Genomic DNA, 26,393 nt, shown 5'->3' with positions numbered 1-26,393 from the left:
CAGAGGGCGGCTGCCCCGGGGTGGGAGGTGCTGCTGCCGCTCGGCGGGAGGGCCGGTGGGGACGGGGCTGCCGGCTGCGTGCGCGGCGGCCCGGAGGGGTGTCTCCCATCCCATCCCGTCCTGAGGTGAGGGGAGCTCGGAGCTTCGTCCGGTCAGAGCCGGCGGCCGGGCTGGCCTAGCTGCTGGGCGGAGGAAGGCGGGCCCTCGCCCTTGCCGGAGGAGAGAGGGGTGCTGTGGGTGCGGTCTCTGGCCGCCCGGCCGGGAGCGGCCGCTGGGCCCTGAAGGGGAAAAGAGGGAGCTGCGGCTTCAGGGCAGCGCGGGAGGCAGCGGGCACCCGTGCGGCTCCGCTGCCCCGGCTGGGTTTTCTAAAAGGGATGAAGCTGATGGCGTTGTTGGTGTTTTCCCTTCAAGCTAATCGGTTGGCCTGCGTTGGCGGGAAAGCTCACGGGTAGAAACCTACGTGTAGGGTAAAAAAAATCGGCAGTTGTCCTTTAAAAGGGGAGCTACACAAGTTATCTGGCCGAGGTATTGGTGTTAACGTGGTGGTTTGTCGTATTAACTGCAACACTTGCAAACACTGCAACTGCGGAGAGCTGCTTTGCGGCTCGGTGATGCCTGTGTCAGACCTGGCTGGCTCCCAAGCCAAACGCTAATGCTGGGATGCCAGGACCTTCAGATCGTTAACACAGCAAAAATCTGTCGAAGGTCAGAGTTTTATTTTTCCACGTGGTCTTTAATTAAAGGTCTGATGTCCCGAAAAGGCTTAAAGTGGCTTCTGATCTCTATTGGGACTTAACAGAGTGATACTGAAATCAGTTGTGTGTCTTGGCATCTTGTGTTCTGGCACAGGAACCTGATTTTCTTGAAAACTGGTTGAATACAGTGAAGTATAAGTTCTTTGCTACACAGAGGTATAGGTGCTCTGTCCACAGTTGGAGTGGCTTAAGTTACGAAGCCATGTTTAAATATTGTAATGTAAACCTCATTTACACTTTTGCAGCCCTGATTAACTCTGCTTTTAGTTAGACGCAGTCTTTAAAGAAGTAGGTAGAATATATAATTTCTGTCATTTGGTTTGAAGATTTAAAAATTCTGTATGTGACTTTTCCGACATGTACAATTACTTAATTTCTACTGTTGCCAACAGTAGCATAAATTCTGCACTTATTGCTTAAGTCTGTAGAGAGAGTTCTGAGTTAATCTTAGTTACATTAGTTAATATTTTGGTTGATGAAACTACATGCTACATGTAAAATTAGCGTAAGTGCAGGTTTTTTATTATGTTGCAGGAATTTTTTATTTGTTGTGTCACAAATGCCTTTTACATTTTTTCTTCATGCAAATGAGTAATGCAGGCTTTTTAAAACTTTCTATGTAGGAATGTAGATTTTCATCTTGGGGAAGACATCAGTCCTGTGATACCTTGACTTAGTCCTCTGAAAATGAAGCAGGATTCTACTAGAAATGCTGCTTACACTGTGGATTGTGAAGATTATGTGCACGTGGTAAAATTCAATCCTTTTGACAGTGGAGATGCATGTTCCCTCATTGCATATGGTGGCAATAACTATGTAGTTGTTGGAACTTGCAGATTTCAGGTTAGTTTGTGTTACTGTTGATTTTATTAATTACTTCCTGAAACTTACTTTGCCAGCACCTCTGCTGCTCAAAGAGCCTGGTCACTTTCCTGTTCCATCATCTCCCCATGTAATCAGGGGAGGGTTTTACTTGCTTATTTCATTAAAAAGTCTAGGATATTTTTGCTTCAAGGAAAAAAAAAGTTTGTATGTATAAAAGATATATTGCTATAAATTACCAGCCTGCTGGCATAAAGTTCCTTTTGAATAGAATCACAAAATAGTTTGGGTTGGAAGAGACGTTAAAGATCATCTACTTCCAACCCCCCTGCATGGGCAGGGACACCTCCCACTAGACCAGGTTGCTCAGAGCCCCATCCAACATGGCCTTGAACACTTCCGGGGAGGGGACATGCACAACTTCCCTGGGCAACCTGTTCTGATGTCTCAGCAGTCTTACACTAAAGAATTTTTTGTATCTAATAAAAACCTACCTCCTTTCAGTTTGAAACTGTTACTGCTTGTCCTATCCCTGCATTCCTTGAACCGACTGCAAGAACACAGGAATGCTCTACTGGAAGAGTAATTCCATTTTGTATCTCTTACTAGTGTTGGTGACTTCTCTCTGAGAACTTAAACACAAAACTTTTGAAATATGTGACTTAATATTTACTGTACCTCGTTCTTAATCACCACAGGGTATTTGGCTCCTTCTCTGCACTGTTACTTTTTTTTTTTTTTTAATGTACATTTGCTATTTAGATTAAATTATCTTAGAGCTTTTAGGTAGTCTGCAAAACAGCAAAGAGAGCATCTACTTCCACCTTTATAACTACAGTGCCTGTGTTAATTATATAGATACTTCTTTTAATGTAGGACTGTGAAAACAATTAGCAAATTCTTTTAGCATTCCCCATTGGTTTTATTTGATCTCTTTCACAGACTTAGAAATTTCTCAGTAAAATACACTTTCTTATCTTGAAGTTATTTAGAGTCATCATATTATGAAAGTTTTTAAACTGTAAAATACTGCATACTCTATACTTTTCTACTGTGTAAGAGTTTTTAATTAGTAGTTTTTTTCCTAGATGCTTAAAAATCAATAGACATTTGTAATCTTTGGAATCGATTTGTAAGCTTTTTTCCTTCAACTCACTTCTTCATTATAAAGTATTACTTTTTGTACTTTATCTGAGTAACAGCACAACTATTATTCCTCAAAGTCTTTAAGTTGGAAATTTTCTGAAAAGCACCTAGTGCTAACCACAAAACTTTCTTGTCATCTCTATTTTGCTCTGTCTTGTTTCTAGTGTAGGCCTTGCAAAGAAACTAATTCAAATTTTGACAACCATTGGTACAAGGTAGTTTTTCTACAATTTTCTTTTCCTCCCTCCCGCACGTGGAGTTATTGAATATTTCAAAGTAGGGGAAGAAAGAGCTATGCTTTCTCCTTGCTTCAAGAAGCATTGAAAAACTGAATGATTTCATGCTTCCTTAGCTAGGTCTTCCTAGCCTTTACATTATACAGAGGGCATACAGAGAGGTTCTTTACCTAAAAGCAGAATTATGACATAAAGAAAAAGTTGTAGTAATATCCTTTGAGGTGCTCCCTTAGATGTTTTGAAAACTTTTTTAAAGGTTTTTAGAGGTCAACTGATTGACTGAATACACAACCCCAGCTGGATGTCTTTCCCACCATCCAGTGTGCTCACCTGTGGGAAGAATAGACAAGTTAGTAATTTTGATCATGTTAGATGACAGAGGGTACCATTTTAGGCCCTGCTTCTTGGAAGCACTAGCATTTTTCCATAGCGTAACAACAACTTGGAGAGAAGATAGCTGCAACTACGTGATTTGTTTTGTTCCCATTGGTTCTTCTTGTTGCAGTGTGTGCTTACTAACCGTGCTGCTATCAGTGACTTTAGTTATATCTGTGAAGATGGTACTTGCACAGAGAATGGGCTCAGCATCTTTGTAGCTCCGTTCTGATTTTTTGTGCTCTGCATTGGCCTCTGGTTTGAGATTGTAATCACTTTATGTATTTTTAAATTCTTACGTATTTCGAGTTAGTACTTTCTTTATGTTCCAGGTTTTCACTTTGAGGTGTTGCAATCTAAAAAGATCCCATGTAATTCTGAAAGCCTTTCCATTTCATATCAATCTGAATTGTTCAAAGTCATCAAGAGATTCTGGATTAACTAACTACAATGTTTCTGTAGGAGGAGGATGCTGAAGTGGAAGGCATGCAATATAAGACACTAAGAACGTTTCATCATGGAATTCGAGTAGATGCCATAGCATGGAGTCCAGAATCTAGACTTGATGCTTTACCTCCCCAGATAAGGTATTTATGAGTACAGTGAATCACACCTGTTTTCCCTAAACTTTTAATACTGGACTTAAGGGTAAAATCTAACTCTAGAAATCACTGACAAAATTTCTGAAGTCTTCATTAGAACATTTTCATTCTTTGAACCATTTTACTTCTTCTGCCCCTTGCCTCTCACCCCAGTGAACTAGCAGTAATTTTTTTTCTTTTATTTTAATGAACCTAAAATGTACTTAGTTCTTTATTTGTACATTTGTGAAGAAGGAATTATTTTAAGATTTTTGCTAAGGATGAGACTATTGTAATGACCTGCTTTATAAAGCTATTTCCTATCCTCCGCATGGGATCACCTCTGTTTAGAAGTAGGTCAGATGCTATTTGTAAGACCTGTTGAGGTGTAAATCTAGATAGTTAGCTGTTAAATATGCACTTAAGAATTAAAATGTTCTCAGTACCTCTTAAAAGTTATGATGGCTGGCTGCTGCATTTTTGTATAGTATTTTGCTTATGTTAGAGGTTGGTTTATGAATTTGTGTTTCGGTATTTTAAAACACAATGAGGGTTCTTTGTTGTACTCTGCCATTTAACTTCTTGTAAGGGAAGTTTCATTGGCAGTTATGAGAGGTATTTCAGGCAATTGGTAGTAGATTCAGGTTTAGCTTTGTAAAATGTTTTGCATTTCTTTCCATGAACAAGTATTCTTGGCACTTGATACACACTATTTTATAGGTAAGTTCTGATTATAGCTGCTTGTTGCCAAAGCGGAAAGGTTAAGATACAAGCTTTTGTTTAAAAAAAAAAAATAAATCTGAATTCTTCTTTGCATGTCACTTAGCAGGTTTAAACTGAAGCTGAACTGATAAAAAGTCAACTAATTGGCTTAAAGGCTTTTCTTTGTCTGTTGAGTGTAGGTTTTGTACTGCGGCTTCTGATAGGAAGTTAAGGCTATTTACTTCAGACCTGCAGGACAAGAATGAATTTAAGGTAAGGGCAACTAAGTTGATTTTTTAAAAAGTAATTAGTCTTTAGTGAAATATAATCTTTAACTGCCCTCCTGCCCCACATAGCTTAGTGTACTATATGAGATCTGACAAATCCTATATCAATCACTTCTACGGAAAATAATTGCATTTTATATACCTTTCTGTCTTCCAAGTGGGAATAACTACAATTATCAGCTACATGATCTTTTTATTTAAAAGCATTTATGTAAGAATTTAAGCAAACTGAAAAAAGTAAGAAGAGGTTTATGAATCATCTAAAATTTACTCATAATGTTCTACAGGTAAATTTCAAGTACCACATTGGACAAGGTTCCTTTTTATAGAGACCTGTAAAATTATACGTGATATTAATTATTGGACTCCTCTTTAAGAAAAGCACATTTAGTAATTTCTCTTTCCTGGAGGACTGGAAGTTACAATTCAATTCTTTTAGAAAGAACTCTTCTAAAAACTTTCTAAAAATGTAAAGAATCTGTACTGAATTTAGTGTGTAACTGCAGACAGGTACACTAAACATGCCCATAGGCTGTCACTCTTTTATTTCTAAGACAGAAACAAAGCAAATGTCTACTTCAAATACAATTTCACTTCCCCTTCTTTCAGTGTAGATGGTAGTGTTCTTAAACCAATTAAAAAAAAAAACAAACAAACAGGTCTAAATACTGCCTTTACTTTATAAGCTGCAGATTGGTTTCTGGAGATTTCTTTGTTTTGCAAGACATGTTGACTCCTATGTCATTTGGATGTGCACATATTCTTCAAAATTACACCTTTGAAACAATGTCCCATTTCAAGTACTAATATTAAGTATATGTTTGTGCTACCCAGTTTGAATTTGTTTTGTTGAGATCTCAGCCAAGAATTATCAAGGCTAATTAATATTAAAAAATCAGGGAAGAGTGTTTCTTCTTTTTTAGTGGTTTGGTGTCGTGGGCGTGATAATGCCTCTTAGTGAGAGTTGTGTATTGAGTGTAAAGAAGAAAATAATACTTTAATTTGTGATTTGGTAATTTATATTAGTAAGACAATTATATTTGTCATACAGAAATTAAGTGAATTGCAAATGTTACTTATGTGGCCATACTGATAATGGAATGAATAAAGGCATAGCATAAGAAGTGAAGATGGATGTTACCAAAAAGCAAAACATCTTTTCTTTAAAGAAGGTACTTTTAATGTTGCTTCATATATGCACATACTTTTAATTTCCTTCTTTCATTTTTGGTCATCTTAAATGGCTTTGTCATCCATGAGTGGGTAACTGCCTGGATAACAGTTACAATCAACTTGGGTGGTACTTCTGACAAAACATTTCTAAAAGTTCTTAATGCTGTTTGCTTGTGAGTTGATGTGTGGGGGTTTTTTAAGGGTTAGTTAATTATGAGATGTGTTTTTGCCAAAAAAGTGAATGTGACAAATGTGATAGTTCATACCTCTCCTTGTCCCTACGTCATCTGGTCCTTAGCAAATGTACTGTTCTATACCTTCTGGAGCAGACCTCATGTCTACACCAGCTTTCAGACTCTCCACATAGATGTGGGATACATCCCAGACTTAACACGAGGAATCACAAATAGGATCTGCTCGTTAGGAACTAATTCTTTCCAGAGAAATAATTAGTACTATAACTTCACACAAACACACCTTTGATAATTCATGAACTTAAACTTCAATATACAAGTTCAAAGAATCAAGATTATCCTGCTGAAGAATTCTAGTAAGCTTTTTATTACTGAATTAGAATAAGATTACAAACAACACATATAAAATAACAATAATTTTGAACATACCCAATGAGATGATTCTTTTCTAGTTTATTACCACTGCATGCTTACACAACTACAGAAGCAAAGCAAGCAACATAGTAGAACAGTCTGCTGAGTACTGTTTATTCAGAATAGAATTTCTGTGATGGGTTATTGTTTTCCCAGTTCCAACAAGATTTTTTTCTGGTATCTGACCAACATAAATAAGACTTTAAAACATGCACTTGTAATTTAGGGGAATTTATTACACAGTTGCTTTGACTGGATGCCTAGAAATAAATCTGAAATGCCATGTTTACATGGCATTTACAGTAAGATAGCAATTATTTTTCATACAAAAAGGTTGATTGGAAATTTGATTCATCTACCTTTTGTACACTTTCTTCTACACAAAATGCTCTGACTTGCAGTTATAAACTTATACTGCAAAAGTATGTTAATTGCCTAAGACATCAGAATATTTTTTATGCTAGGTAGTAAGTATTGAGACTGCAGATTTCAGGGGCTTCATATTAGGATGTGGTATTTAGGCTCAACAGTCAGAACTGTGAGTACTAGCACCACAGAAGATATTTTGCCCCTGAGGGAAACAGACAATTTCTTCAAAATATCTTAATTATTCAACTCCACCTGAGATGAATAAGCTCCTCCAGTTTCTAATGTAGGCAGAAGGATCATAAAATTTTTTTTTTGTCAGATGAAGATATCATAGATGCTTCTTCACACTACAGAGACTACAGAATGTTTGGTGCTTATGCAATACAAATGAGAAGTGTTGGCTTGAATTGAACAGCAAAGCCTTTGTTTATGCCAGCTCCATCACTGGAATTAACAGTTCAAGAACTTCATTAAGGGTGTAGTGAGACTGAGTAAAAAGTAAGAATCCATATGGTTACTGGGTCAAGCTTGTTCAAATGTTAAAAATAATCAGAAAACAGCTAAAAATACATATTTTAACCTAACAGTGAGGAACTTAGTCAAAAGAAGAATGTTGACTAGTGTGTTTATATTGGTTAAAATGTTGTCTCTGAGACCCCCTTCCAGGTTGTTTTTTTTTACAAAAGCTGTAGAAAATACTTTTTCTAGGTAATCATCTTATTTTCTTATACCTGAACAATCATTATACTGTATACTTCTTGTCAAGAAAAAAAGTAACACCTAACTGATTTAACGTATCTGTAAAATCTCAGATGTTTCAAAATACTTGGTGAGCTATGCTGAGCTTGCTTGCAGTTAAGTTTGATACAGTGGTTTCTTAATAGCAGCCAATTGATACCTTAGAAAAGCTATTTCATAAACCTGAGTTTGAACTTGCAAAGAACACATGGAAGATTTTGATCCATTGTGCGGTGCACACTTTACAGGTAGGATTTACCAGCAGAGGTACAAAACATGCAAGCAAAGCTGAAGGAAAATCACAGTCAAAATGTAAACTCTGAACGTTTTGTCTTTTATAGCAAACAGTTAGTATGTGTTGCTTCTGGAGGGATAGACAGAGTAATATTACTCTGTTTTCCCACTGGAAAAACTGTTTTGATGTAATTATCAACAAGGAACTTGAAGCATACCGAGTTTTCCATTACTTTGTCAACACTACTAATCCAAAGTTTATGGGTTGGACCAAGCCCAGAACAACAAACAAAAGGTAAAATATGACTGATGGATCTTCATGAAATATTTTTCTTCTTTTTGGGGTTTTCATTTGGAAATGAATTGTGGCTTCCTTCTTCTGCTTCAGATATTGTTTAATAAGAAGCATATTTCATCAGAACTGTGGAAGTAAAATGAGGCAGGATACTTTAATTCAGAATGCTGAAAATTTTCAAAAGACTTGGCATTTCTGTCTAAATAGTTTAGCCTCATCTTCAAATGTATTAGTTCTAGTATAATTATGAACTATTGGAAAAAAATTAAGTTGGCTGCTGAAAATGTTTTTGTATTGAATTGATGAGGTATTAATAAAAGTTGTAGAGAGGTGGATTTAGTTGTTGTGCATACTTGAGAGATTATTTTTTTTATCAGTTCTGGATTTGTTCCTTAGAATAGCTACACTTAGAGAACAGATAGTGTGATTTCCTTTCAGAAAACTGTGGAACTGGTTGCTTCCATTCGACCTTGTGTTCCTCTGCAATCTCTCCATGTCATGCTATTATCCAGAGGATATTTTCATCTCCTTTTTATGATACCTTGCTGGGCAAAACAATAGCAGCTATGCCTTGAGTCTTAAGGATTAGAACCGAAGAGGATGGAACAGTAACAGATACAACATCTAGGCAAGGATGTTTGCCTGACTTAACATTTTAAGTGAGTTTAAAAAGACCACAGATGTAGTTAGTAAGAGAAAATATGTGTAAATGGAAGATGGAGCAAACTGTAGTCTTAACTAACAACAGACTTTCTAATGACACCAGAGATGATTTATTCATACCTAGCCCCCATGTGAATTAATTTGAATGTACTTTAGACTTTGACGGGACCCTACATGAAATGAGTTTTGCATTCTTGCTTAATGTGTAGAAGTTCTTTCATATACTTTTTTGAGGATACTGTAAGTCTCAAGGAAGTACAAACACAGAAAAAAAAATTGAGGAAAAAAGGTGTTTTGATATGGCCAAGACAACTGAAAAGCTTTTGAAATATTATCTAATTTTTAATTTTTACTAAAACTGGGATTTTGCTTTTATTCAGAAAAGCTATGCTGCTAAGTATTTGTGTTATAAATTATTCTCAGTACTTTGAAATAAAAATGTCAGAAGGTGCATCAGACAAGAACAATTACACAGTAACAAGGTTCCCTTTGAAATGCCTTCATGTTTTCTGATACAACTGTAAAAGTATGATTTTGAATGACAGGTCACACGTACTTTCACACCACAAGTGCTCATATCCTATTATTTAAGAATGGACAATCTATTAATTCACAGTAAAAGAAGAGTGTGCACTATACCCATTTTCTTTCCTCTTCAGCACAATACCATATGAAGCGGAGAGCACAAATCACTGTCTGTTCTTCTCAAATGCTTAATAGAAATTGTGCTTAATTGCCAAGGTGGTGTATGCCTTGCCTGGTTTTTTTTTTTTTTGTACTGTGGTTCCTCATTTTTTGATTTCTTAAAATCTTCAATGTGCATTGTCTTCTGTTTAATCTTCTTTCACTGAAAGTTTTTTCACTGTTTTTTCTAAAGTATCCTTTTTGTTTGCCTTCTTCAGTGGACATATCCCCTTCGGCAACTTGTGTGCTGACTGCTTGGGAAAGGGCATCTACTAGATGAGTGGCTACTTTACTGGTCATTCAGGAAAAAAAAAAAATCTCTTGCTGCTTGCAGGAAACCCTAGTAAAAACTACTATTTGAAGATAAGAGTTCTAAGCAGTAATAAGTGTTCTATAAGATATGTAGGTCATGCATATATTCTCTTCTCTTCCTGCTCATTTTCCTCTTTCTTTCTGAGATTTATTATCTTTACCTTCAAAATTCAGTGATTGAAAGGAGAATAAAAAGTTCTGGTGCAATTCACTGTTCTCTGTCAAGCTGGAACATAAGTTGACCTCTGTGGTAACTACAAGGAATACTGGGGGGTCTTTTCACCTACAGTGTGAATCCACCTATTAGTTAGATATTTTAAGGAATGCCAGTTACTGGTAAGTACTTTTTTTACCTTCCATATAAAATGATAGCTTTACCTTAATGCTCATACTTCTTTCCTTTAGTGGGTTTATTAAATACATCGTGCACTGATGGAACAGTAAAAGGTCTAAGGTAAAAGTATTTCTTTTTTGTGCTTGACAGGCATTTGATGGCCACTCAGATTACATTAATGATCTGGTGTTTGCTCCCAAAGAAGGTCAAGAAGTGGCAAGTGTAAGTGATGATCACACCTGCAGGTATGCATTTTGTTCAAAACATTCTTGAAATAGTGTTTGGCTTTTTGGCTGCAGGTGTTCTTTATATGCTTGCCTAATAAGCATTTATTTATTTAAGTAAGCTGTGAAGACCAGTGGACTAGCCTTGTTAACTAGGTTGTGAACTGGCTTTTTGTTTTTAATTGTGAGTGGGTTTTTTTCAAAGCAATTTTTTGAACTAACTAAATACAATGTGAAGGAAGCTGTTCTCTCTTGGAATTATGTACACTATAATTTCCCCTGCTGGAGTAAAAGGATAAGAATATATGTATGTGAACTCATCCACTTGCCCAAATTTATTAGTGTTACTAGGAGGTGGGATTACAGTAATTTTTGACAGTACCATACTAAAAATGAGCTGTCAGTACCATATCATTGTTACAGCTACTTCAAAGCCATGTATTTAGTTAATTGTAACTGGAAGTAAAAGGGAAACATGGTTAAATACTTTGAAAAACTCTGGTTAAGGTTTTGTAGTACTGGAGTTTTTCCTCATCAAAAAGCTCTCCATTCCCCTCTTCTGGTGGTGCAAGTGAATCTATAAAGCTGCTATTCTTATCCCTCCAATGCAGCTCACACCTGGAGAGATCAGGAGGGCACCTCTGGGCTTTTCAAGCAATTTTAGTGGAAGCAAGCGACTGAAAGCATCATCTTTGAATTTATTTTTTTTTTCGTTGTAGCTGTGATAATTAAAAACTTGTCTCAATTAAGGAACTGTTTTATTTTTTTTCTCTAATTATACGAGTTATTCTTTGACGTTACCAAATCAATTGCTATATAAATGACCAAGTAGTATTCAGGGTGGAAAAAGGCATTTTTCGCTTAAGCCATCTTCTACCTGCTAAAGTAGAACTATTTTAAGAATTATTACTCTCTGTGTGAGATTTTTTCAAGTGTAGATCATAAACTGATATAAATCACAGTTTGGTGGCTTTAGTTGAGCCACTCTGTCCTAAATAAGTTGAAAATCTAAACAAACTGTGATTTTTAACACCCTAGGGAACTCAGAAATATGACTTCAACCAGTAGGCAGATTTTCCATAGGCCTGTCTATATAATATACCCAACAAAATAATTATGAATGAATAGTAGGAATGTATGATTTATTTGTAGCTTGTTCTGATTTACTTCCGATCCTTGATTTCTTCATTGGATCTAAACTAATAGTGAGCTTATTCAGCAAAGAGCTGTTTGAATGTGTGACCTTTTTGTTTATTTTATTAAATGCTCAGTGTTCCTCAGATGAAGGAGAGCTGTTTCAAAACCAGTAGTCAAACTGATGCTAAATTAAAAGAATATAAGAATGATATAATGTATGCTATCAAGATTTCAACTGAGTAACTCTGAAAGACATTTTAAGCAGTAAACCATAAAGTCTTTGGTTAAAAGCCATGGGAAATAAGTAAGATTTTTTTTGGCTACTTGAGTTCTTGTTTTTTCCATTCATGCATGTGGAGAATGAAGACGTTTTTATTGAACTTAAAGGTTACACTTTCAAAACGAATGGAAAATGCATTCCCTGGGACGTACCAAAATAATTCCTTACTTACTGTGTAATTTGCTTCAGCAGTAATGTAGGAAGATGAATAATTCTTCTGTCATTACTGAGTTTCTATTCTGGACTTCTCAGGATACAACATCTGTTAATACCTTTGGAGTAAAGTCTAGAACAACTAGTAAAAGAACATGAAGTTTTTAATATTTGGGTATTGTTCTGTTAGAGTTCCACTTTTAAATCTCAGTAATGTCTTCATACAATGCCTTGGTATGTGGAGATTATATGCAAATGTGTTTAGATCTTCCCTGGTTTTTACTCAGGAGTAAGGTTTGCAGAGATCTCAAGCTATGATCAGTCACTTCGGTTGGAAGACAGCGTAAGTTAGATACTGGTCAAAGAAGCTGTGGTGATATATATTCAGTGTTCCTACCTTTAAATTGCTGCTGTGTGATTCAGGAATTCATGTTGTTTCTTGCACATATTCTTTGTTGGCCTTATTCTTCTCAAAACACAAGACTTTCCCAGCTGTGAAGTAGAACTTAAAAAAACACTTTTGAATAAAAATCATTGCAGTAGCCATCTATGTTATGTAGTTGTGAATAAAAGTGTTGTGTGCATTCATAGACAAGTGAGGAGGTGTTGATATGTTAATATGGTGTACACTTAATCTCACATTCTTGCACAGGGGATCTCAAAACTAATATAACCTTAAAAAGAATTACTTTTCTGAAAAATGACACCTTTGTAAGACTGTCAAAACCCACCATGGTGCAGTTACTGACAACAGTATTTGTATTGAAGATCAAAATTCCTGTACCTAGAATTACATTGCAAAATTGATTGAAAAATTCAAATGCTGCATTCTAGATATCATATTTTATTTCCTTACTTTGGCCAAAGGACGTTATGTTACAGGAGGGATGAAGCTGTTTTCAGGCATATAGTTAATTTATATCTTTGGCAGGATATTGTAATTTCCAAATTTTGCTTATTTTATACTATATATAGCAAACATATTGAGAATCTCACAGGATAGCTTCCCCTATTTGACTTTTTTACGCATTTCATAAATGCTTTACTCTTTCTTAAAAAACAAAGTAGAATTATTTTTAACGTTTGGTTGTGAAGCTCAAAGAAAATGGTAAAAAATTGGCAGAGGAAATAGCTAAAATAACTACTGTTACATTAAACAAAAATTTGAATTGGTTTTATTTGTATGTTTTATGTATTAACATATTTTAAACCATTGAAGTAAAAATAAATAACAATAATTACCTTGTGTATACATTTAAAACATCAAATTTAGGGTATTTATACATTCCTGCTGAAAGCCAAACTTGGTCATGGCAGAAAACTAAGGTACCTCTTGGATTTAATCTGATTTCTTTCCTTCAAATCTAGCTGGTTTTTTCTTCATGATCTATGTTTCATGTGTCAGTTTCAAAATTCTATAGAGTATGTGTAATTAAAGTAGTTTGCTCATCCATCTCTTGGTATCATAAGAGCATGTTTAATGAATATGAAAAATTATTTTCTGATAACTTTAAGGACTATTTCATTTAATACCTTAACATTATTAAGCATTATACACTTCTTTGAATGTTTGTATTATGTGTAGGAACACGTACCCATCCCACTTTGCTAATGAGAACCGTGGATGCAACTCCCTGTGTGCCACTCTTAAGAAAAAAAGAATAAAATAAAATGTCTGGCTTTTTCTTTATAATTTGGAAACATGATACAGGAGGTTGCAGAGGTTCAGGTGTACAAATCATTTTGTTCTGATTCTTAATGAAGCCTCTGCAAAAAGAACATAGGATGTGTTTTGGAAACAGCATAAGCTTAATAGACACACCTCTGTTGTTGATAGTTTTTTTACACTATCTGATATTTCTTGAAGTATTTAATGCAAAATGCCATCCTGGTAAAACCCATTAGTCTCATAAGCATGCTAAAAATAAAGCTCTGATTGTTAAAAGGTTAGATCAGTCCGATTGATAACCACCTCATACACCACCTTATACACCATCTTCATATGAACTGAGATATTGCTGACAGTGTAAGGCCCTTAGTAATGGCAGCACAGCAATATCTTATGGTCATCAAGTGCTGGATTGGCTTGTCTTTTAAAGAGCTGAAAAGGATGCATCCATCCCTCTCCCTCCCTTTCTCTGTTTCATAAACTACATCACCTTCCTCTCTTTTTTGTATGTAATAGAAAAGAATCTACAATTGACTTATCTTCCACTTCATCTGTGAATCTACTTGCCTTTTAATTCCTTTCTGAGTTCTGTTCAGTTGCGTATGCCATGGGTCATGTTGTTTCATAGAGAAGGACTTTGTGAATTTATCAGTCACTGTTAAGTTCAGCCTTCTCTATTGCACTTACCACAACAGCCAGTGTCGTGATAGCCATCAGAAGGTTAGTTTTGCTCCAGGGACAGATATTCAGGGAAAAGGTTTTATATCACTGGAAACTAAATAACTAGTGTCCCAAAATGTATCGTAGTTTTTTTTCTGTTTTTAGTGGTTTTCCGTCTGTGGTGTATTTGTTTATGTGGTACTCTTATGTCTTAGTTATTTCATGTAGGTCTTTCTCTAGACAATATGAAGGAAAGCCAGTGTTTATGTTGTTTTGTTTTTTTTCTTGTGTTGCCAGCACTTGTTGCACTTGAGTCTTACCTTGTTAATTCAATAAATATTTCATTCTTTGGCTATACTGAAAAGCTGCCATTCTCACTTATTCCTGCCTCCAAAATTATATTTAATTTGTATCTTCCCATTTCTAGTGCACTCCATTATGGATTTTTGCCTTTTTTTTTTTTTTTAAAAAAAAAGGTATCTTTTATGTTGTTCCATCTTTATCTGTTTGTTTTTATGGAATTCCCCAGTGTCTCTTCATACGAGAAATATAATACCAAAATATTTATCTTTTCTGAGGTATGCTAATTGCAATTACCAAACTAGTCATGCATTATAATTGATGAAAATGAAGGAGAGTCTTTTTAAGAGTCTAGTCATCAACTTTGTACACTTTTTGTGTGCATCCCTTTATTTCCCCCAAAGGTAGTCCTACACAATTTCTGTTACGATGTACTGTCACAATGCAAGTATTAACCAAAAACTTGTGTTGTACTCCACAATCACTATGAGATTATTGACACATCTCTTGTTATACAGTATCCAGCCAGCTTAAAATAAAAAAAATAAAGAATTATCACTTCTCAAAGCAAGTTAGTTCAGTCAGGTCTTAAGTGTGGATGAATAAGCCATTCATTAGGAAGCCTTCAGAATATGTGTATGCAATGGTAGCTATTCCCTGTGTGAAGCATTATGACTTATGTGAAGGGCCTAGAATGTAGTCTAAATTGTTCTAAATAGAAATCATTGCATTAGGTTTGTTTAGCAGTTACCTTGTATTTTAGAAACTCATTGGCAGAACTGTAGTTGAGTTTCTCAGTAACTGTCATCCCACAGAAGCATTTAGTTTTTCTTTAGCTGAAAGGATACAACTGAAGCTTCACATTTTTACAAAAATACTACTTAGTTTCTGGCTTTGCTTTAGACAACTTTAAGGGTATTTCAGTAGTAGTAGTAGTAGTGTGTATTTTTGTCACTATTTCTGAAGGTCCATGTTCTGAAATGCATATTGTCAAAGAATAGTTAGATGGGAAGCTTGAAATAGTACATGTGCCTCTCCCCTGCCTCTCCTACTTCTGTCAACTTTGCAGGGAATAATCAGAATTACATCCCACAGTTGCCAGTGGAGAATAGATCAATGCTTGCATATCCAAGTAGATATTACAAAAAGCTAGAGGTAACATGTATTTTAACGCCAAAATCTAATTACTAATTCTTAATAACACTGACATTTCCTTTGGCCACCAAAAGAAAATGGTGAACATGGGTCAACTTTCTGAAGAATATTTATGCATTTACTCTATGAAAAATATTTCATTTCATGGATCAAAAATAAGTGAAGGAAATGCTGTATGAGCACAAATTTAGGAACCTGTATGCTGAGTCACAAGGTAGTTTAAGATACCTGTGCCTGGTGGACTGATGCTGGCCAGCACAAATTAATTTCCCCTTTGTCCCCATGCAACCATTTTTGTGGCTTCCTTTGCAGTGTGTTGAATAGGGAGTTCTGTTATACATTCTGCAGTGGTGAACCATGAGGCAGGTGGTGCACTACCTGATTTATAAAAACTCTAATTATTTCTTTTGTTGGTAAAATAAAGCACTAGAAGTGATTTTTAATATTACATCTTTTTTTTTCTTCCAAACAACTAGAGGGGATTTGTACATTTCCACTTCAGCCTTCTGTTTTTTCATGTCCTACTAGTATCCTCTTCAGATCTCTGATAACCACCTCCATATGGAGTTGGCAGAGGACCTGAGACAAGGCCAGTGTTGGTTGTATTCTTCACAGTGTTAATGAATCTCTGCACTTCTGTTTTCCTTTTCTGAGATCTCCCTCTCCTCAGCCCTTGTGCTCAATTTTGCTCTTTGCCTTTGTTGTGTGATTTCTGTAACAGTAATCTCTCCCTTCTCCACAGTCCTCTAGGCTTTCCAGGATTAATAAGATTTTCCTCACGTGTGGATTGTGTCTGATGGAGATATAACAAAACATCAGAAAGGGGTATTTAAGGTAGATATTCTAAAACAAATAGACAAAAACACAGAAACATGTTGGGCATTTTTAAGAGTAGGTCAGTCAGTAATTCAAGTTCAAGTATAGTTCAAGTTCAAGTATAGTTGATCGTGCTTTGTGGTTGAGAATAGCATCAGATGTCAGTTTGTTCTAGCCCCATCATGCTCACTATAATTGTTGGGAATCTTATGTTGGAAGAACTCCCTTTTTTACCTCCATCTTCTAAGGATTTGAGAAATCCCTGAAGGCTGAAATGGGGTTTTGTTCTTTTACTGTGGCAAATGATGGGCTTTATTCACTTAGGATTTGGGTTTGCTCTCTAGTTAGAATTATTCAGAATTCAGAAAGTTAGAATATAAAATAAGGATCATCTCCATTGCCACAAGACAGGTTTTCAGATGTTTTAATGAATACTTGTCCAACTTTCATAGAAGTCCATTGTGTGATAAAATTGCAGCACACATACAGCATGTCGTTATCCATTTTCATGCACACAGCCTGCAATATAGTTGTTCCAACATAGTTTGAGTATCTTTGTGCTTTGAGATAACTGCAGTTATGTTTGTTGAATCATAGGATGTGAGTGACAAGAAATGTACTAATATCTCAAGAATTTTCCCTATCATCATTTGCAAGTATCTGTATGTTGTGCTTAAATTTTGTGAGCACTGCAGCATGTAATTTCTCAGCCCTTAGCTACTGAAAAAGTAATGAGTTTACTGAGCTGATTACATATTACTTTTGAGGCTTTTCATTATTCAAACTTTTCTGCTTTACATTTATTGTGGAAGCTTTTTTAAATGTCAGAAAAATACCACAGGCCCAATAACAAGTCTATACAACAATGGTTGGTGGGGGGCGGAAGAGGGTGACACATTGCAGGGTTACAAAAAATAAGGATGTTTGGAGAAAAGTAGACACTAGTCTGCTTTGGTATAAAATCATGGGAATATTAATAAAGTTTCAATGGCTTTACATGGGAGACAAAATGCTCAGTCTTTTTGGATTGATTTACATTATAGGAATGTGGACAAAACTAGGCGTTTTTTTAGTATCTGTAGCTGATTTGGTTATGATTACTGGGTAATTGAGTAACTGAAATTCAGTTTGGCTAAATTTTTGGTCTTTGCACATTTTTTACTTGGGTTAGTCACAAAGAAACATTGAAAAGAGTTAATTGAACACATATGTAATTGTAAACTTCCATACCAGCATGGACCTGATGCATTCAGACAAGAATCTATTTTGATATGTATCGCCTGGTTTGGGGTTGGTTTCTTTTAAAAAAAACACTTAAGTGATACCATCTTTGTTATCAATAAAGAAATAAGAAAATATAAGAGGGGCATTTATCCTTTTTCCCCCTTTCCTATACTGTTTCTGACTAACAATATTACCATTCTTAAAAAGACATACAAGTTTGGCATTTTATAAATAACAAAGTTAAGGAGGTAGAAGGCATAAATTTCTGTCTCAACACCTAATAACCTCACTGACTTCAGGGAAGGAAACATGATGGCATGCTCCTTTGGCCAAAATGATTCACTGTCTTCTGTTATATCATAATTTTCTCCCTGCACAGTAAATACACATGGAAAGTGTTGATTTGACTTGGACAAATCTACAAGGCAAAATTTTTGGCAGTAGAAGAAAGTATTGTATGTTTCTAAATTACCTAATCAAGTAGATATTTCATTTTTTAAATGGTTGTCAGGTTTTTGTTTTGACTTTTTTTAATAAGGACACTGATCCTTCAAGATTAGAGACCCTCTGTTTTCTACAGGGAAAACAAATATTTGATCTGTTGTGGTTTGGCATAAGAAAACAACATCATTCATTAAATATATTTACTTTATTCCCATATATTTTGTCTAGACTTATGATGTATTATTTAAGAGTTTTTTGAAATCTCTTAAATATAAGGCTGTAAGCACCCTGGTGAGATATCAACTGAAAAAGTCTGGAGGAAGTCAGCAAAAATCCTCTAGAATAAACAATAATAGGACAGCCACTCATCTAACTCAAAAGACTGAACAGAACACTACTTTAAAAATTGGCTGGTTTTAAGGTTTTGTGTGTCAGGGAGGAAGGATATATGTGTATGTTTCGGCATGAAAATGCATATAAATAGCATGCAGCCTTGTGGTTCAGATTGATTTTCACAACTGTAATGTCTTTGTCCTATAAGTGAGCTACTGATTTTGTAGGAAAAGAGGCAGCTGAGCAGTGGCTATGAGGTGAAATAGACTCAGGTTTGGTTCTCTTGCCTTTTATAAACGAAGCAGCTTCATGGCTCATTAACAGACATATCAAATGCATCCAAAGAAAACTCACTCATGACCTAGTTTTGGTGTTTCAGGATACGCTTCCCTATGAATCCATATTGACCAAACCTTGTTGGGTTTTTAACTATGTATTTTAACTGCTTGATATGTACTGTAGGTACTTCTAAAGCAAAAGATTAAACTGGTACATGTAATTTATTTGTTGAAAGCTTGCCAGTCCCCTCTCTGAGCTAGTGTTACCTCTACTGTAGGTCCCTTTGTTTGCCTTTGCTTCATTTTTAGTTTCTTCCATTTCCATTACTCAATCTTGTCTTACCAGGAAAAAAGGGAAATTCATATATTAGACAAGAAAAATACTGCAGTGCATGCTCTTATCCTTTGCATGGTAATGTAAAATTATTTGGATATTGCCCTTTTAAACAGAGACTCTGCCGAGTTCATCCATGTTAAAATAAATTATCTTCAGCACTGACTGCTTTTACTGACTTCTTGAAGTGATAAAGCATGAACACTGTTGCATTTGGTCACTTCCTATGTGAATGTATTGATGCACTGAAAGTTAATGTATTTGCAGTCAAATGGCAATAAAATGCCAATGGTTAGTTTAATACCTTTTTTAAATTTTATTTTTTTTTTTTTTTTTTTCTTTAGGGTCTGGGATTTGGAGGGAAATGAGAAAGCCCATTTTGTTTTACGTTCTCCTGGAATGAGTGTTTGCTGGCATCCTGAGGAGGCTTTTAAGGTTGTGTTTTCCAGCTCTTCACCCTCACCACCTTTCAAATAACAGGAGGGTAGACTTATCTAAACTAAGCTGTGGTAAGATTGACATTTAGGGAGCTAGTGTACATTGTAACTGGATATTGGTTGATTCTGCTGATCTGAAGTCAATGTAAATTAATTTTCATTCTCATAATTTTATCCTCAGTCCCTTATTTTTCCCATCAGAAATATTCCTTCTCGATTACATACATCAATGGTTTTTGGTAACTATTCTCCTGATTGCATATTAACTTAGAGTTCCTAGAGATCAGCTCTAGTTTTTCTCAGTCATGGTAACACAGTTCACCAATAACACAGACTCTTACAAAGCATGCCAAGTTCAGAAAAGGATATGACTGAAGTTAGCAAGGGATTTCTTTTGTTGTTGTTATTCCTTGGAATATATGAAATATGTGCTGAAAAATCAAAACAAGTCAATAAACTGTGATTTTATACTTACTTGTTTATTGTACTGGGGAGGATTAATCAGCTGACACATACCAAAATATTCAGCTTCATTAATGGTCTGGTCCTTTGCAATCTTGGATTTATTATTCCTGTTGTGCCAATCAGTAACGGCCTTAAGCAGCTACGAATACTTGTTCAGATTACCACAAAAACACACACTTAAAACAGAGAAAAACAATCAAATAAGGTATCCAAATATTTACACAGATAGCAAGAGGGAAGAAGGATCTCTATTCTCACTGCACTTTCCACCATTATCAGTATCAGGTCCTTACTAAGAAAACTTGGAAAACTGTTTCAGGTGGTATCACAATTGAATCTGTTTGCTACTCTTTGCTACTGGGCAACTTTGTTAGAACAACAGAATTACTAGATTAGCCCCCAAATATTGCAATATTACACCAGTCTTACATATTAGCTTGTCTTTTCTTTGACCCTTATCAAAGAGTAGACACAGGAGAATTTTTTTTTTGTCAAGAAAATCCCCTTCAGAAAGCTAGACAGATGGATGCTTGCTGAGAAACTCGCTGCAGGTCAAAATGCTTACTGTACTATGTCCCTTAGTTTGCAGAAGAGCATGTTTTGGTGACAGCTCTCTTTTTCCAGACAAACTTGGATGTTATTAAATATTGTTTGTAATGCTTCTTTGCCATTGAAGTATTGTTTTTAATGCTTCTTTTCCTTCCTTAATTATTGTCCATGACTATCTGAGTGCCATCATCTCCTCATGGAAAAAAGCTGTTTCATCATTTAATCAGAAAGCTTTTTCTAGAATAAGTAATAAACAGCCACTTGAATATATTACTTTAATAGGAAAAGTTTAGATAAAATCTGTTGCAAACTGTTACAGGGTGAAGCAAGAGGTGGTATATGAATTTAGTAAGGATGAGTCCAGGTACTACAGTTACACTGATCAATACTGTTGTTTCCCTGTACTAGGTCTGTCAGTCAGTTCTTTGTAGTCAGAACACAAACATTTTAATTTTAAAACACAACCTTTTTGCTTTACAATTCTAGAAGTATAGTGCATCTATAATTAAGAACTATTGCTTTGAAGTGCCAAAATTATATACATAGATATATATATATAGATAAAGTCATGTAATCACCATCTATAACAATGTGACAGTAGTATAGATTAAGTTGTTTTTACTTACTGGTGGAAGAGTGTTCAGAAGAATGACTTATGGTACAAAGTGTACTTACTTTCAAGCAAATATTAATAATATTAAAATATTTTAGGGTTGCTATAGAGTAGAATCATAGAATTTTGCTAATACATTAATAGAATTATTTGTGTTGAAAGGGACCTTTAAAGGTCATCTAGTCCAGCCCCCCTGCAATGAGCCCTTTTAAGTATTGAAAGGCCACAATAAGGTCTCCGCAGAGCCTCATCTTCTCCAGGCTGAACAGCCCCAATTCTCTCAGCCTGTCTCCGTAGCAGAGGTGCTCCAGCCCTCTGATCATTTATGGCCCTCGTCTGGACCCACTCCAACAGGTCCATGTCTTTCCTGTGCTGAGGGCTCTAGAGCTGGACACAGTACTCCAGGTGGGGTCTCATTAGAGCAGAGTAGAGGGGCAGAATCACCTCTCTCACCCTGCTGGCCACACTTCTGATGCAGCCCAGGGTACACTTGGCTTTCTGGGCTGCAAGCACACATAGCTGGCTCACATCCAACTTTTTCATCAACCTTCATATATTTCTCTGAAGGGCTGTTCTCAATTCCTTCATCCCCCAGCTTGTATTGATACCAGGGATTGCCCCAACCCATTTGCAAGACCTTGCACTTGGCCTTGTTGAACCTCATGAGGTTCACATGGGCCCACTTCTTGAGCTTTTCCAGGTTCCTCTGGATGGCAGGATGGCATTCCATCCCTCAGGCATGTCAACCACACCAGTCAGCTTGGTGTCACCTGTAAATTTGCAGACAGTGCACTAAATCCCACTCTCTGTGTCATTGATGAGGATAGTACAGATAAAGATACTAAGATTCATTACATGCTAAGTTTACAATGTTCTATTAATTTCTCCTAACAGCTGATGGTAGCGGAGAAGAATGGAACAATACGATTCTATGATCTAATTACACAGCAGGCCATTCTCTCCCTAGAGTGTGAACAGACGCCCCTGATGTCAGCAGACTGGTGTTTAAAAAATACTCTTAAAGTTGGAGCAGTTGCTGGAAGTGATTGGTTAATCTGGGATATCACTCGCTCCAGGTATTTTTATACACATGAGATAGGTTTCTTTATTCTCTTGTTAAGTAATACACAGAGATATGGCTACTTTGCTAATATAGCTCTTCAATGCACTGTGTATTATATCACCTATTGAGTAAATAAATGAACATTCATCAGGAGTTATTAAGTCAATAGAGATATTTCCTTGGCATTCTTTGTTTCATCTTTATTTATCAGTATTTATCTGTTAAAAATAAGATTCTCAAATGGACAGAAAGACAGACACAGCACCTGCCTACTGTTTACCTCTCACTGTAAGTTCTATGTGTTTGTTAAAATTTCATTGTAAGTCATAAATACATAATTATTAAATCATAATACACTAGATAACTACTTCAGTTTTCCTACTCCAATTGAGATGTAAGTCGCAGAGATGCTCTGGTTTTCCCTCAGATTCTTTACAGCAAGTAGACAATGTATCCCTTTGACTGTTTAAATGATACATACTTTTCCTACTTAGAGTATGAGCAGCAGTTGTTTGCAGAAGTTTTTTACCCTGAATGTCTATTTTAGTTATCCACAGGATAAGAGACCCGTCCATGTTGATCGAGCCAGATTATTCAGGTATTAAGTGTTGTCTGTATTCTCTGGGTTTTGTCAATACAGTTCTATGTATATGTAAGCAGTTGTGAGTTTAGGGACCTGGTCGTGTCTTACATAACTTTTAGGGAGACCTGGTCTATAAACTTTGTGAAATTTGTGAATTGCCCACATTTAATATATATGTGTAATGTTCCCATGGTATTTTTACTGTTTTACAACAACACACGTACAGGACTGTAGGTGTTGAATCATTTACAAGCCATGTCTCTGAATGTATTTCTCTGGTGTTAGTGGAATATCTGACAGCTTCACACAGTTAAGCACAAGGGAGAGAACTCCCCTTTGTGTGCACTTCTGATAGTCTGATGGGGATATTTGAAAATTGCATTCATTTAATTCATAGGTGGTCCCAAGTGAATGAAAATCTGTTTGCAACCACTGGATATCCAGGAAAGACAGCTACTCAGCTGCTTATTCATCATTTAGGACATCCCCAGGTAAATGTTTTTAGTTCAGCTTTTGACTGGAATTACATCTCTTCAAATCACGCTTATAAGTGGTTAAAAGCTACAATTTTTAAAAAAAACTAGCCCAAACCACCCAGAAATGCTTTTTGGTGTGCCCATTTTATTTTGGTTTGTGTCATCTATGCTAAGGGGAAAAAAAAAAAAATCACACCACATTTAACCTACTATTTTAAAACCTGCTTAATCTGTATGTTTTATTTTGCTTGGCCTTACTGGTGCTTAAGTGGAAGAAAAACCACATTTAACCTGTTATTTTTTTTAGTATTTCTAATTCTAAAGAGGCTGAAAGCAGCTGGTTTTGTATTCTAATTAGATTTTAAATCATTAATGAAAATATATCCTGAAACAATGAGCACAAAGCATAGGAAATGTTTTGGTTTTGCTGGAGTTAGAAAACATTTGTAATGCTTACGGTAGAAATATTAACTTCAAAGATACTAGTTGTGAGCATCCTTAAATAACAGGTAGTTATTTCATTTAAAAATGTTTCTAAGTTTGAAAGGATGCCATTAAAATGATAATTTTAATAATAATGAAAATAGTTGAAACTGTTTGTATCCTGGAATATGTTGCAGTATCATACTTAAATGTAGTGAGTAGCTGTGGCACTAAGTAGCAGATAATTAGATTTTTCAGTTGGATTTCTGTTATATTTTAACTGTATTTGTTACATAGTACTAAATGTGTGGTGTTTACTTATCTATGCAAGTTGGTACATGTGGTATAGAAATAATTTCTAGTTTAAGTTGTATTGATATTTTTCCCTCTGGTTTTTTTTTGTGTTTTTCTTTTAGCCCATTCTTACTGGCACTGCAGCTGTAGGATCTGGTTTGACCTGGCACAGAACTCTTCCATTATGTGCAGTCGGAGGAGATCATAAAATTTTCTTCTGGATAACTGAAATGTAAAACAAGCATTTGCCTTCAGTATGAAACTTTACAGCATAATGTCTCTTTTCTAGTAAAACAAAGGAATTTACTCTTTGTACTGGTATTTATTCATTTGGAGAACATAAGAAAGGAACAAGTAAAATATGAAACATTTCTGTTTGATTTTTAGCTTGCAAATACAAGAGCTTTTGTAGAATTGTTTATCATACATCTGATATTTGGTTACTTCCCTTTAAATAAAATGTACATTTTTTTAACATGGTATTTGGTGTGAAATAATCTTTTTAAAGTGCGGTTTTTTAAGAATTTTTGTATTCAGCAATCTCAGTCTAGCAATCTTGCCCAGTTAACACAACTCGAATACTTTGAAATTCTCCATAATACCTTCAGAGAGAACACCTACTTCTATTATAAACTTTTCTGACCATTACTGTCTTATAAAAGAGGAATGTCATAAGGTACTGTCATGAAATGTTGCCTGTGCATATATTTGCTGAATAAACTACCACTAACAGTGAAGGAGCTAATGGTATAATCAGAAGGATAATTTTTAGAAGTATTATTTCTCTTAAAATGACAGAGGGATTTACTTCAAGTATGCCAAACAGCATGTGGGTTTTTTCTGTTTACAGTCTTCTACTTCCAGGCTTTTACAGGAAAGTCAAAGACATTCTGCTTTCTAGAAGCATATTTTTTTGGCCCTTCCCATACAAGACCCAGAAATTAAGAGGAAAGAGTAAAATATGGAGAAGACTCCTGTCTTCAGTATCCTTTTTTCCTTGCTTTTGTAAGTGAAGTAATATCAAGATGTTCAGCTAGTGTAACACCTCCTCCCAGCATCGGAGCCATCTTCATCAGCAGTAGTTAGATTTTAAAATATTCTTTTGTTTGTCTCTACTTATGCTGCACACATGCAACCAATTCAGAATTAGGACAGCAAAAAGGAGGGTACAGTCATCTTTTAACAAGTAAGATTATATGTTATTTTATTATTCTTGAGAAATGTTCTTTCCAGCTGGCACCAAAATTCACCTAAAAGGTGATCATAAAGTTTCTCATAGATCAGTCTATTTTCAGTATTGTCTATTGAATCTCATCTTTTGTAGGAGAAAGGACTTAATATCCTAAAGGTTTTAAAATTCTATTTATTTTACTCACAAAGGTGTTCTATCAACTTCCCACTTTAAAAAGTCAATTATGTAAAGCAGTCCTCTGCAGCTTCTCTTTCTGGAAAAGTTATATTCCTTTTTTCTCTTAACTATTTTGCTTTTAAAGCATGTTCCTCCAGTTGTCATACTTGTTAAAGTTTTTAAGTAACCCTGGGTGGTGGACTAATAAAAAAAAGTCATTCTAATGCAAAGAAATATTTAATACCTGTAAGTAAGCAAATGAAGATCATAGAATCATAGGGGTTGGAAGAGACCTCTGAAGATCACTGTGTCCAAGATGAACTCTTACTTTGTGTGTTTGTAGGCTTGCATGAGTTACCAACAAACTAAAAGCTGCTTTACTACCTGTTCCAAAATACTATAATCATTGGATTGTATTTATCAATGTAAAATACTTTTAGAAAAATTCTATCATAATTAAATTGATACTGTTATAAACTTGGAAGGTCTTTTCAACCTCTTAGGATTGCCATATGGACTTCAAATTGAATTTGTTTGCCCTCTTCTAAAAAAGGAAGACTGTGTGTTATCACTGTTTTATCCCATGTCAACATTCTCACTATTCTGCTTTAGTGTTGTCTCAAAACAAAAAAAAAAGCAGTAATTGGCATAGATAATGAGTTTTCAGTTGTGTGGCTGGTAATATCCCTGTTGCCATAAACTGTGATATAATTGGACAATTCCAAAGTATTTGGAAGACTTTTTTTACTTTCTGCAGTGGGGTTACTATCTGCTGCAGCTTGATCTCCAGTTATTCGTACTAAAGAAACAAAACCTAAAAT

The 26,393-nt window shown here is 35.5% G+C and overlaps 1 protein-coding gene across 1 annotated transcript; it reads left to right on the top strand.

Annotated features, from left to right (window-relative positions):
- Nucleotides 1-22: 22 nt before the first annotated feature.
- Nucleotides 23-24,706, top strand: NUP37 (nucleoporin 37). Its single transcript, XM_051628873.1, has 10 exons — nt 23-125; nt 1,379-1,598; nt 3,797-3,921; nt 4,818-4,890; nt 10,465-10,559; nt 19,666-19,756; nt 22,280-22,461; nt 22,996-23,046; nt 23,429-23,522; nt 24,347-24,706. The coding sequence occupies exons 2-10, from the start codon at nt 1,443-1,445 to the stop codon at nt 24,458-24,460; spliced, it is 981 nt and encodes a 326-aa protein (XP_051484833.1). The 5' UTR covers nt 23-125; nt 1,379-1,442; the 3' UTR covers nt 24,461-24,706.
- The last annotated feature ends 1,687 nt before the right edge of the window (nt 24,707-26,393 follow it).

The sequence above is a fragment of the Apus apus genome, chromosome 1 (genome assembly GCF_020740795.1).
Source record: "Apus apus isolate bApuApu2 chromosome 1, bApuApu2.pri.cur, whole genome shotgun sequence".
Lineage (NCBI taxonomy): Eukaryota > Metazoa > Chordata > Aves > Apodiformes > Apodidae > Apus > Apus apus.
Note: the sequence above shows the minus strand (reverse complement) of the source record. Positions and strands in the feature narration are given on the sequence as shown.